This window comes from Anguilla rostrata, chromosome 6, assembly GCF_018555375.3.
Source record: "Anguilla rostrata isolate EN2019 chromosome 6, ASM1855537v3, whole genome shotgun sequence".
Classification (NCBI taxonomy): domain Eukaryota; kingdom Metazoa; phylum Chordata; class Actinopteri; order Anguilliformes; family Anguillidae; genus Anguilla; species Anguilla rostrata.
The window spans coordinates 52617045-52629499 of record NC_057938.1 but is presented as its reverse complement, the minus strand read 5'-3'; the positions used below and the strand labels follow the sequence as shown (position 1 = coordinate 52629499).

The 12455-nt window shown below is 50.9% G+C and overlaps 1 protein-coding gene across 20 annotated transcripts in view; it reads left to right on the top strand.

Moving 5' to 3' along the window:
* Positions 1-12455, top strand: part of stxbp5a (syntaxin binding protein 5a (tomosyn)) — a 130066-nt gene that overhangs the window by 29772 nt on the left and 87839 nt on the right. For all 20 annotated transcript variants that reach the window (XM_064340477.1, XM_064340475.1, XM_064340476.1 and 17 more), the window contains exon 3: positions 12302-12383. In XM_064340477.1, the coding sequence (XP_064196547.1) occupies positions 12302-12383 (82 nt within the window). The remainder of the gene's footprint in view (positions 1-12301; positions 12384-12455) is intronic.

Below are 12455 nucleotides of genomic sequence, written 5' to 3'. Positions count from 1 at the left end.
GTGTGTGAGTGTGTGTGTGTGTGCATGCCTGTGTGTGTGTGAGAGAGTGTGAGTGTGTGTGTGTTTGGAGGACAGCTCAGATGTCCCGCTCTAATGCAGGAGGGGTCCCACCGTGAGCCAGCAGCTCCAGCTGATCGCCGGTCTGTGCTCGCGGGTGCGATTAAAGCCGTCCCGCGGTGTGCCCCCCCCTCCCCCCGTCCCGCCGCGCCTCCCCCCCCTCGTCCCACGCAGGTGCTTTGTCCTTGGAAGCGGCGGCGGCTCGAGAGAAAAGGATTATGGGTCAGTACAGACCGGCCCTCATGTGGTTCCCATGCGGGACAGGGATCAGAGGGGTCTTTGATACCCGTGAGCATCCCCAGACCCCCCCCTCCCCCCCCCCCCGCCCTCCTCACCCAGTACTTTGGCTATGAAGAGAAGCGGCAGTCGTGTGTATTATTTGCCATCGAAAAACAAATCCCACTTCCACCTACCCCCAACCCTCTCCTCCATCTGGTGGAACCTGCTACTGTAGATCCCACCAGCTGACCCCCGACTAAGCCCCCCCCCCCCCCCACTGTCTTTCAGCCTCCCTCCATCTTCCCATGCCACCTCTCCCTTTCCTGCGCCCAGGATTTTTGGACGCCCGAGATCTTATCGGCTCCCCGCCGCCTCGCGCCCCCCCCCCCCCCCCAACGCTCGTGAGATAACGGCGGGGGGGTGGGGGGGGGAGGGGCAGGGTCAAAGGGAGGACGCTGGGGGGTTGTGGGAGAGCCCGGGGGAGTCATGCCACAGCTGCCCTGGCTGACGCGCCCGTTCATTAATAGATAATGCCACCCCTTCGCCCACCGCTCTTATTTATAACTGTCCCCTCTCCGTTGTTTATTTATTCTGCCGCAGCGAGCGCACGTATAAATAGTCCTGCCGTCTGCGCGGTCCGCTCGCGGAGCAAGGAGGAGGGAATAACGTGCTAGCTAGCGAGCGAGCGAGCGTGCGTGCGTGCGGGCGGGCGAGCTAACGAGCTAACGAGCTAACGAGCGAGCGATCCCCTTCGCGCCGATCCGCCCAGACGTTTACGTCCGTCTTTAATAAAGCGCTTTCCTCGGCCACTTTGACGATGTAAAATATTAACGGCGCTAAATGCGCGCGCGTTGGCTTCCAGTTTGCCGTGTGAATTATTGAGCAGTCGTGGAAGAGGGAAGAGGGGGAGAAAGAAAAAAAAAACAGTCACAGTCAGATTCATTTAGTCTTACTGCGGCCTGTTTCTTGCTCTTCCTCCTCCTCTCTCGCACAGAATTATCTCTCTCTCTCTCTCTCCGTCTCTCTTTCCCTCTCTCTCTCTCTCTCCGTCCGCCTCTCCTTCGGTCTGCTGCATGACTAGCCCCTCGCGCTCGTCTGTCTGTCTCTCGGTAAAAAAAAGCGCCTCTGTGTTTTACGAAGAAATTGAGAAAGCGATTAAAAGGAAATGGAATGATCTTTTTCCCCAGAGAGACGGCCATGTTGCCCAGCCTCTCTCCCAGGGAGTTGTGGGTAATGAGCGTTGCAGCTGTAACGCATGTCTAACTCGGAGAGGCCGTACGCCGCGTGTGCGTTGTATCGTAATGAGCAGAGGCAGCCCGCAGAAATTGGTAAATTATTATTATGTGTTCGCTGTTTGAGGCTTTGTAAATTGAGCTGTGCTTCGCTGAATGCGGTACGCGATGAAAATAAAGGACAGTCGTACTTTTAGAGAGATTTGCTACTCCTTGCAGCCCAACCCATCGCACGCAGTCGGTTTACCTTTGGAGAAAGAATACTGTGTTCGGTCGATCAATATTAAGGGGATTAGAGTGATCCTGTTGGTTTTTATATGCGTGCCGTGAGTGTTTGTTGTGTGTTCTGGTCACTGACAAAATGCTTTCACTTTCAAAACTGGGTTCCTTTTGTTTATTGTAGTAGTTGGCCGTCTTCTGCGTGCGGCCTCTGGAAATGTCAGTGAGAAAAGTAAGAATTCAGATCGTTTCTGATGTCACAATTGAAGATTGCAGTAAGAGGTGGAGTCGAGTTGCAGACCGTAGCGATCCTGTACCGCTCTGCTAAGATCCTAGGGAATGTTCCGGAGTCATGTGACACCCGTATTGACGTGGAAATCTGTGTGGGCTTCTGGGCCGCTTGGCCGATCCGTTTTGCCTGTCAGCGCTGTGAAACGATCTCCACAGCTGACATGACAAGCGTTAGCCTGGTACTGGGAGATACAGGAAGTTGGACAGGAAGTCCTGTATTTGAGCCAGAGTGTTATCTGTGAAATGGCTGTAGCAGAGCATAAATAGCAGGGCAGAGTTGTTATGAACGCTGGTGTCTCCACATGCATTATTGGTATTTTTTTACTCTGCCAGTCTGGTACAAATCGGTGCCTAAAGAATGGTGATGTCATGCACCGAGTGAAAATAAGCTCATTTCTCCCCCCTGATTGGTTACTTGGTTGCTTGGTTACTCCCTGTCTCCTGCTCTGTTTCTACCACTGTCCGTAAGCAGCAAGCAGCAGATTTCCTGTGTAAGCCTTAGCCTGCAAGGTTTATGCTGAATCACTTTTCCTTTTCCCCTTTCCCGTACACGTTTTCCTGTAAAGATGGTGCTCACAGGGCCCCTAACTGAATGATGAATTGGCTGGGGTTATTAATAGTTCCTGTTTCTGGAGTTCCATGCCTTCCAGGAACCAACCACACTACTGCTCTGTTGCGCTGGGGAAACTCTTTAATAGCACACCGCTCTGCCAGCCCTAAATACAGTCTGGCTCTGCAGTGTGCCTCCATTTCCCAGATATGCCCAGTGATCCAGGCCTGTGTTTGTGAGACTCAGGCTTTTTATAACCATCCATATGGGAAATGAATATACTGCGGTATGTTGTAAATATTGTAAAATATATAAATATGAATGTGCAGTGCCTTGATGATGTGTTTTATTTCAGATTATTTATAATAGAAGTATTTTCAATTTCTCTCAGGCTATCATTACTTAATTTTACCTAATTTTTAATACGATTTAAATAATACTAGGATTACATGAGTTTTGCGGTTGTCATTTTGACGGTTTGCGTCCAGCACATATTGAGAGTATTAAAATGTAAAATGCATGTAAAAGTCATGCTTTTATTATGAATATTTGATTTACAAATAATGAGTGGGGGATGAACTTCCAGAATGACAGATCTCACATAGCAAATATAAATGGTGGAAAATGAGATTATGTTTCTAAAAAGGGGAGAATGTCAGAATAAGGCCAGCCTGCCCTTCCTGATGTTTAATGGGTGGGTGGAAAGGTTAAATAATTTTTGTGGCCCAGACAGAGAGATGAGTTTATCCTAATTATTCTCCAGCATTATAGATTGAAACTGTCATGGGAGATTATTTTAATAGAGCGCACATTAGATGTAATAATCAATCCATTTGTTTGTGCCGGGGAATGAAAATCGGTTGGTAAATGCCAGGTTGAGCTGCTGAAAAGTTCAAGACAAAATGCCAGGGTGCTGTTGTGCTGTCCTCTTTTGTACAGGTACCTGTTTACACAGGACTCGGGCAGGGCGGCCCCCCCCTGAGTGATCACCACAAACTGGTTTCTGTTAAGGGACTGTTCTAGTGCATGCATGGGCTCTGTGGTCAGGTTTCTGATAATGCAATGTTCTAGTGCATGCATGGGCTCTATGGTGTCATATCTGTTAAGGGACTGTTCTCGTGCTTGCATGGGCTCTATGGTCCTGGTATCAGTTTCAGGACTGTTCTAGTGCATGGATGGGCTCTATGGTCTGGTGTCTGTTAGGTCTCTGTTCTAGTGCATGGATGGACTCTATGGCATCATTTCTGTTAAGGCACCATTCTAGTTCATGGATGGGCTCTATGGTCTGGTATCTGCTGGGGGACTGTCCTAGCGTGTGGATGATCTCCATGGTCTGATATCAGTTAAATCAGTAGTCAGCCATTCCAAACTTGGGAGAAAAAGCATTTTAAAACACCGTGTTCCTGGAGTTCCTGTTTCACAGAGTTTTGTTGTGAGACGTGCTTATTAGCGTTAGCAAAGGCTGCCTGTGAGCTGGCCTGGGGGGGGTCCCTGTCTCCTCCTCAAGCCCCCCCCCCACCCCCGAAGCAGTGCCAGACTCCTCTTCCATCAACAGTTTCCTTAAGCAAAACAACAAACAAAACAAAACCTGACTTCCTTTTCGTACTGTCGCTGTGTTTAATATATAAACATACGGCACATACAGAGGGTTGTGTATGAATAGGCTGTGCATCAGCACGTGTGCATTTGTGGTGTTTCCCAAAGGCTTTCTTTGCTGCTCCGAAGAAAATGGCAGTTTTTTTTTTTGCCCTCAGAGAAGCCGAATGCCCCTCCCCTCCTCTGCCCCCCCCCCCCCAGCGAGGCCCAATGTATGACTGGGCAGGTTTGACGTCAGCGGAGGACTGGCGTCAGTGGCCTCGCTCGCTCGCTCACTCGCTCTGAGGCATCGATCCTCTCTGCCGTGGCCTGATGGGAAGTGAAGTCCTCCTATCGGCGCGGGCAGCGATGCAGAGAAGGCCTGGGGAGGGGTGGGGGTGGGGTGGGGTGGCGAGGAGATCGCAGAGTCACGCGCGTCGAGGTGTCCAGCGAAACGAGCCCTGTCGGAAGCTACCGGAAAAACCGGTCGACGGGGGGGAGGAGGTGGGGAGGAGGAGGAGGAGGAGGAGGAGGGGGTGGGTTGGCGGGGGGGTGTTGGGACCGCATTCTTGGAGAGATGTGGATGCTGTGGCTCAGTGTTTCTATGGCGACTCTTGCTTGTGCGTGGGGGGAATAAAAAAAAAACAGAGAACAGAAAGAGAAATTCCTCAGACTCGTTAGATGTGTCATCAGATATGATCAGCCAGAATATGAGCGGGGTGGTGAATGCGCAGTCATTGGATGCGCTGATTTGCATGGGGTGTCATTAAGACACGTTGGATCGTTACCTTGTAAATAAAATAATACCTCTTTTAACAAGAAAATCAATACATTGTTTTATTTGTTCTTTCACTTGTGCACTTGCCCATAAAACCATCCTCAATGCCACCGTAGACTCAGTTTTAGACAGTGGGACATTAACCCGTTGGAAGAGCGCGATTTTTGGAATGCGTTTTCAAAATTCGACGTCAGTGTTCTAGAACTCCGCTGCTTTCAGTTACCAGTTAGTGATTGTGACATCAGCATTAGAACGTTCCGCCGAGAACATTCTGATCACGTATTTGTGACCTCACAACTTTAAAGGGTTAACGGTGTCTGAAGGCTCGTCGTCATCAGCCGCGCCTGATCTGGGCCGTGTCTGTGGGCGACAAGACGGAAGGATTCAGTTCGGGGAAGCAGAAAACAATATCGGACTTTCTTTTTTCTTTTTTGCGCTCGACTTGATAGGGAAATGACCCGGTTTTCTACCTTGCTTCCCTCCGGCCGTCCTTTCCATTATAAGAGCGTGTCCATTATTAGCCGGTCCGTAGAGCTGGGACCGGGAATAAGCGGCCTTTCCCGCCGCTGTCGTCCAATCAGACGCTTCCCGGCGCTCTAAGTGCTTGTCCTCGCCCCGAAGATTTTAAGCGCATTTGTATTCCAGACGCCGGACGCCGGGGTCCTCGTACGCAATTCATTTTCGGCCCGTTTCTGGAATGCTAACGAGCTGTTAGCGACAGCGTGGCGGGAACCTCTCTCTGTAAAGGTTAGCTTTTTTGAGAACGTGCCTGAAGTCCCAATTCAACTGCGTCTTCCCCCCCCCCGTGAACTTTCTAATTGGACGTGACTTTTGCTAGTGTGTACACTACTGGGCCTGTTTAGCCAGGGCCACAGCCCGTAAAGTAAATGTTGAACGACTACTGTAGAGGCGCACGTACAAACACTGGCAGTCCTTTTCAAAACATCAGTGTTGAAATGGAAGACTGAGGCTATAATCCTGGCCTTCAGCGTTTGGGTGGAGCTGTGCGTACACTCAGAGCCCAGCTAGTTGAACTGTTGGGTTAGGGAATATGCTTTAGAAACCACAGACCAGTAGAAAGAACAAGCAAAAAGTGACACTCAAAGCCGACTGACCAATCAAGTGACTGTGAGCGAAGTGTTGGTCTTAAAGTGGAGATACCAAGGCCGCCAATGACAGGAAGAGGATCCCCGTGTTTTCTGAGGACTGGTCCAGCTGAGATGGTCTTGGCATTTAATTAAAAAAAAAACACAACACACCACCGCAAGGAGCTGCTCAAAGTAATTTTTCCAAAACCTCAGACCGCTTTGTGCTGGTGTCTGTGTTTAGTAAGAAACTTAAATAAAAAAGATTAAATAAAAGGAAAGCAAACATTTGCTGGATTATTTTTAAAGGGGCTCCCTGTTGGACCTGGAGCCTGGAAGCCATGAGTTGGCCATGAGAGTGTTTTTGAAATGTTGTGACTGCAGATAACAAGTGTGATTCTGATTATATGTTAGTATTATTCATCGACAATGGTGCACTTATGAAGATGTTTTAGTATTTTTTTTTTTTTATTTAAATTTTTTTGGACAAACTGGGAACTAAAAGCAGCCTGTACGTGGAAGGACGGAATGAACAGCAGGAGCTCTGAGGAAATGGGCCAATCGGTGCCAAGGGCGACGGGCGACTGATTCATCACGACCCGCCCCGGGCCCAGTGTGGGATTGCTGGGGTAAACGCTCTCTGAGGAGAACATCCAAATGCTCCCGGGTATCCACTCAATTCTCATTTCCCCGAGCCCCCAACTCCCAGGGTCTGGGGAGATGCGTGTGGGTGTGGCTGCAGTACTGTGTGGGGAGGGGCTACAGTACTGTGTGGGAGGGGCTACAGCATTGTGTGGGAGGGGCTACAGTACTGTGTGGGTGTGGCTGCAGTACTAATGGGGAGGGGCTTCAGTACTGTTTGGGAGGGGCTACAGTACTGTGTGGGAGGGGCTACAGTACTATGTGGGAGGGGCTGCAGTACTGTGTAGGGGGATGGTTGGAGTCTAATGAGTGGTGGAGATAAAGTGTGTGTGAACTCTGGGATCAGATGAGTGGTCTGCTCACTATTGAACGCACACGCACACACACACACACCCCTCTGGGGAGAAGGTGCAAACACAGATATGTGGACAGCCCTTGCTGCAATGCAGTGCGCGTCTGTCACAGGCTTGGTGGGGTGTGAAGGGGGGGTGGGGGTGACGGTGGAGGGGGGGGGGGAGGTTTCCTGTCCACTCTGGGTGTGAGTGTGTTCAGTGTGAGCACAGCGGTACGCCACGGTCTGGGGGGGGAATGACGTCGGTGGCGTTTCCCTGGAAAATAAAAAGTTGTCGAGCGGCCGGCTGCGTTCGACTGGCTTTGAGAACGCGTCTTTAAACGGCGACATGGGCGGCGGCGTTGGAGGGGGGGTAACGGCCCCGTGTTAAACTGGCTTCCCATCTCAAGGGGGGACGTGCCTGTGGAGACGTGCTCTTTGTTCAGACTCCGCTCAGCCCCGCCTCTGTGCGTCTGCCTCATAAAAGGGTCACTTGAGCTCTCGCCAGCGTGGGACTGACTGATGTGGTGCTTCAGTGAGCCTGCTCCTGTAATCCTACTGGGGACTGCAGAAGGAGATGCTGGATGTGTTTGGTTAAAGGTGTGTGTGTGTGTGTGTGTGTGTGTGTGTGTGTGTGTGTAGGGATGTACGTACTGGTTTGTGGAGGTTGCAGGTTTGTTTGTACAGAGCAGTGTAAGTGTAAGTGTTTGTGGGTGTATGTGCAGGTGTGTTTAGGTACAGGAGTAGGAGTGTGTGTATAGAGGTGCTGGTGTGTTTATGTATGTGTATGAATGTCCTGTTTCTGCTGTGTTTACGGAAAGAAGACGTGTGTATAATTGTGCAGGCGTTTGTGTGTAAGTTGGTGTCACTAGGAGGGGCATATTTGTCCAAGTGGGAGGGGCAGTCAATTAAAAATGGGAAGGGCAAGTTGGTGTCTTTGGGAGGGGCATATGGTTGTGGGAAGATCATTTGTGTTGGACAAATTGAACTACTTGGGAGCTGGCATTTGAGATTGGGAGGGGCATTTGGGAGTGGGAGGGGCATGTTGGTGCATATTGGGAGGGGCATGTGGGAGTGGGAGGGGCATGTTGGTGCATATTGGGAGGGGCATGGGGTACATGACTGTGTGTCTGCTGAGCTTCAGTAACGCCTCCCTGCCATTGCCCAGAGCTCGGAATCCACTGCCCACGGGGCCATGACTCATTTAAATTCTCACCGCACTGGGCGCACCAGTGCATTCTGGGTACCGAGATAATGTCGCACCCGGTTTTTTTTTACGAGTTCTCGAGCGTTGTTAATAAAGGCCGGGGCCCCATATTTGAGCTGTGCGGTGCCAGGACAGGCACGTGGTCTTAGTGCTCTGGTGATGTCAGCCTCCGGAAGGCGGTGCTAATTCATCTCCTCTTCCGCGGTGGCGAAGACGCGCGCAACGACAACGTACGAACGCGCCCGATGAACGATGAGCGCCTTTGTCGTGTTTGAGTCGTCGCGTTTGCGTTTTTTAACGCCGTGTGAGAACGTGTGGATGCAGTACGCGTTGGCACCCGCGTGCAGTGCGCTCGTGGCGTACGGTAAGAGTAACGTACGGCCCGGCGCACGTGTTGAGCTGTGTCAAACGTTCAGGATGTTATTAACACAGCGGAAGATTTCTCCTTGGGAAAACTAAAAGTATTGGAGTGGGGGTGGGGGGGTGGGGGGGGGGCAGCGGAACGACACTCGGGGAAAAAAGCGCACATTAAATCTTTCATTTTTTTGCTTCCCCTGAAGGATTTCGTCCCCATTTTGTTGCTAGGCAACCCCCCTCGAATGAGTTTTCAATTAAGTCACTTACAGTTCCCGACTCTGGGCTAAACTGCAGTGCTGATTCCGCTGGGTCAGTGGGGAGTCTCTCTCTCTCTCTCTCTCTGTCTCTCTCTCTCTCTTTTTCTCTCTCTAGCTCTCTCTCCTCTACTTCCTTTCTCTGTCTCTTGCTTCCTCTTTTTTATTTGTCTGGGCTGTGTGTAATTTTGGCCAGCTGTTTGTACTGGCGAGCAGGAGCCTCCACGCACGCATATTCAGACAGCATCAGTTGTGGTCTGGTGGTTAAAAAACTGCCCTTCAGTCTGAGGCTTCAGGGTTCAGTTCCCTCCCACTGAGAGACACTAGCCCTATCCACCTTTTAGCAAATATCCATCCGGGAAAAAAAATAAATAAATAAATAAAAATAATAATAAACAGGAGACAATATAAAAGAAGACAGCTGAGAGTAACTGTGCTAAGCGATCAGTTTAGAACGTTGACGTTGCAACATTCCGAATGACATGCCTGCGGTCTTGCGAGGGGATTGGTCGGGCTCTTGCTAGTCCCGACTCCTAGACCCCGAGGTTTAAGCACTCCTTTTATGGGCCTTGTGTACTGTGACATCACAGTGGGGAGCCAGGCCCCTTGCCATCTGGCAAAGGAGAGGGAGAGGGAGCCGGGGTGGGCTGCTGACCGGGGGAGAGGCCGTGGCGGCGGTGGCGGCGGTGCCGGTGGCGGTGTTGCCGCAGGCCCTGTCTGCCGGTGAGGATTGATGGCGGAGGAGTGTCGCAGCGCGCAGGTAGAGCGGCTGAGTAATGGCTTTATCAGCCTCGACTCGTCGCCTCAGTTTGTCTACTGATGAGGCCTGTCCCCCCCCCCCCTCCACCCCCCCGTCCCAGGTCATGATTTGTATTAATGGACGTCTCTGCTGTCACATTTGGCGCTGGCCACGGGATTGGGGGAAGATTGGGGGGGGGGGGAGAGCTAAGTGTGTGTATGTGTGTGTGTGTGTGTGTGGGCTGGGTCTGTCTGGTCGTCGTACTTAACTCTGAAAAATGGGAAGCTATAAAATTGCAGCTCTGAACACTTAGATTCAAAGGCTTGCAGTGTAAACACAGTAATGCCAGGTTTTTGTGTTATTCCAGTGTGTGTTAATTCTGATAAGTCATTGTCAGGAGTCTGTCTGCTTCCGTAAGCTTTTCTTTTTCTTTTTTCCCCCCCTTTTTTCTCTGACTACCCCCCTCCCCCTCGTAAAAGCAAGCATTTTTTTCTTCTGTCATGTGCTTTGCATTCTTATGAAACGGCTCCTTGTGCAAAAAACTGCAACGAGGCAGATTTTCCCCCCTCCCTCTGAACCGCTGGAGTAAATATGCATCGCTGCTGTTCTCACGCGCGAGAGAAGAGAGAAGAGAGAAGAGAGGAGAGTAGAGAGAGAGAGAGAGAGAGAGAGAGAGAGAGAGAGAGAGAGAGAGAGAGAGAGAGAGAGAGGGAGAGAGAGAGGGAGAGAGAGAGAGAGAGAAGGAGAGAGAGGGAGAGAGAGAGAGAGGGAGAGAGAGAGGGAGAGAGAGAGAGAGAGAGAGGCGGGGCTTCTCACTGCGTTTCTCTGCGAAGCACAGAGGTCGTTGAAGTCATTCGGTTGTTTTATCTTATTTTATTGTTTTTTGCATTTGTGAGATGAATTTAAATCTCTTCCCTCTCATATGTGTTCCTCCAGACATTTCTCTGCATAATGTCATGTGATGCCACTGTCTATACAGACTCAGTGCCCAGACCTAGGTCCCACATAAATATTGAGATATTCATTGCATTTTTTTTTTTTTACATTTCCATTGCATTCATTTGGTAGACACTTTTACCCAAAATGACGTACAGTAAGTGCATACTGAAGGTCATGGGAACAAATACAAACACAGGTCAGATGAAGTCTGTCATAAAGTCGTAGTTATCCGTAGCCATGAACATCAAGTCTAGTTCACACAGTAAAGCACTGGCTAAGTCGTAAGGCTAAGTCAGTGAAGCTATGGCTAAGTCCTAAGATAAAAGACACGATTAGTAAGAGACTTGATAAAAATTCTACAGTGCGATTGGCCTGCCTTTGGACTGTGGGAAAGCAGATTGTGTTTTTTGTGCAAGCGTTGGTGCGATGTGCAAGCCTTCCGTTTTTGTGAAAGTTATGTTGCAGCACCAGTGTTTCCTCTTTGGACCGTGGTAGAGCGATTCGAACAGAACAGAGTACTTTTTTTTTTTGTTGACAACATCCATGTTTATGAGGTTAACCCAAACGGAAAGGTCACCCGTGTCACTTCTGCACGTTTGCGTAAACTTCTGCTGATGCGTGACAACACGATGGCTTTATTGGACAGGACAGTGCAGAGGGGCAGGAAGAACAGGGGGGCAAGAGAGAGAGGGAGAGACACATGGCAAGAGTCACGCGGCTGGATTCAAACCGCCAACCTCTCAGCTTGCAACGAGAGCATGTGGATGGCGCTCTATAGCCTACACCATTCGACAAAAATGTAAAAAATGATAGGGTTGACTTTTTTTTGGGGGACAGTTTTGGCAGAGTTAATGAATCCGGCGGCCGTTCAGGCCCAGACCTGGGGTCGCCCCCCGTCACACCCCCCCGGATAATGGCCGCTGCACTTGAGGCGGGCTGAAGCCCGGCCCGTTTAAACACTTGAAGGGCTCTGCGTTCCGCTCCTGCTGCTGATGGATTAGCTGTCGGCTGAGAGAGAGAGAGACTGTGGGGAGGGTGCCGGGTGAGAGCATCACACACAGGGCCCTGCTGTCAGAGAGCTGCCTGCCTTTAAGCCACTCATCCCCCACTCACCCCCTACTCATCCCCCACTCATCCCCTACTCATCCCCCACTCACCCCCCACTCATCCCCCACTCACCCCCTACTCATCCCCCACTCATCCCCTACTCACCCTCCACTCACCCCCACTCATCCCCCACTCATCCCCACTCATCCCCACATTCCTACTCATCCCCCACTCACCCCCCACTCATCCCCCACTCATCCCCGCCGTCGGTGGGCGGGCACTAATCCCCCGTGTTTGAGCGGCGGTGGGAGCGCCATGTCGTGGCAGGTCGTCGCCGGCGGCGACGGGAACTGATCCGAGCTCCGGGGCGGGGTTTCAGGATTCAGGACGGGTACCAGGAGGGTGTGCGGTGATGAGTTCGGAGAATAACGCTGGTATAATGTTTTATTTTTTTTCCAGTTGGGTTCGAGGGCTTTCCAGTCTCACGTATTACATTATATTACATTGCCTTCATTTAATAGATGCTCTGATCTAGAGGGAGTTACAGTGCATCCACCAGATTAATATGACCATTAGCACCACACCTGCCCACAGCCAGACTAGGGAGCATAGATTCAGTATCACTAAAGGACTTGTTAACTATGCTAATTAGCAATGCTACGCTAACCCTGCCAACCACCAACTGAGAATAATGCAGTGCGTGCTTGTAAAGACTGAATGTTTGTGGCGTGAGTACCCTTTGTCCCTGCCGAATGTTCCTTGACTCTCCGGACCCCCAGCTTCGGACGTCCCGGCGTGGAATGCTACTGCCAGCACGACAGTGGAGCAGCGGTAATACAGCTTCAGTTCCTGATCAACGAGGTGAGTTCCCCTGCCCCGCCCCAAAAACCTCCTGCCCCCTCCCCCTTCCCCCTGACAGAGTTCCTGCCCCAA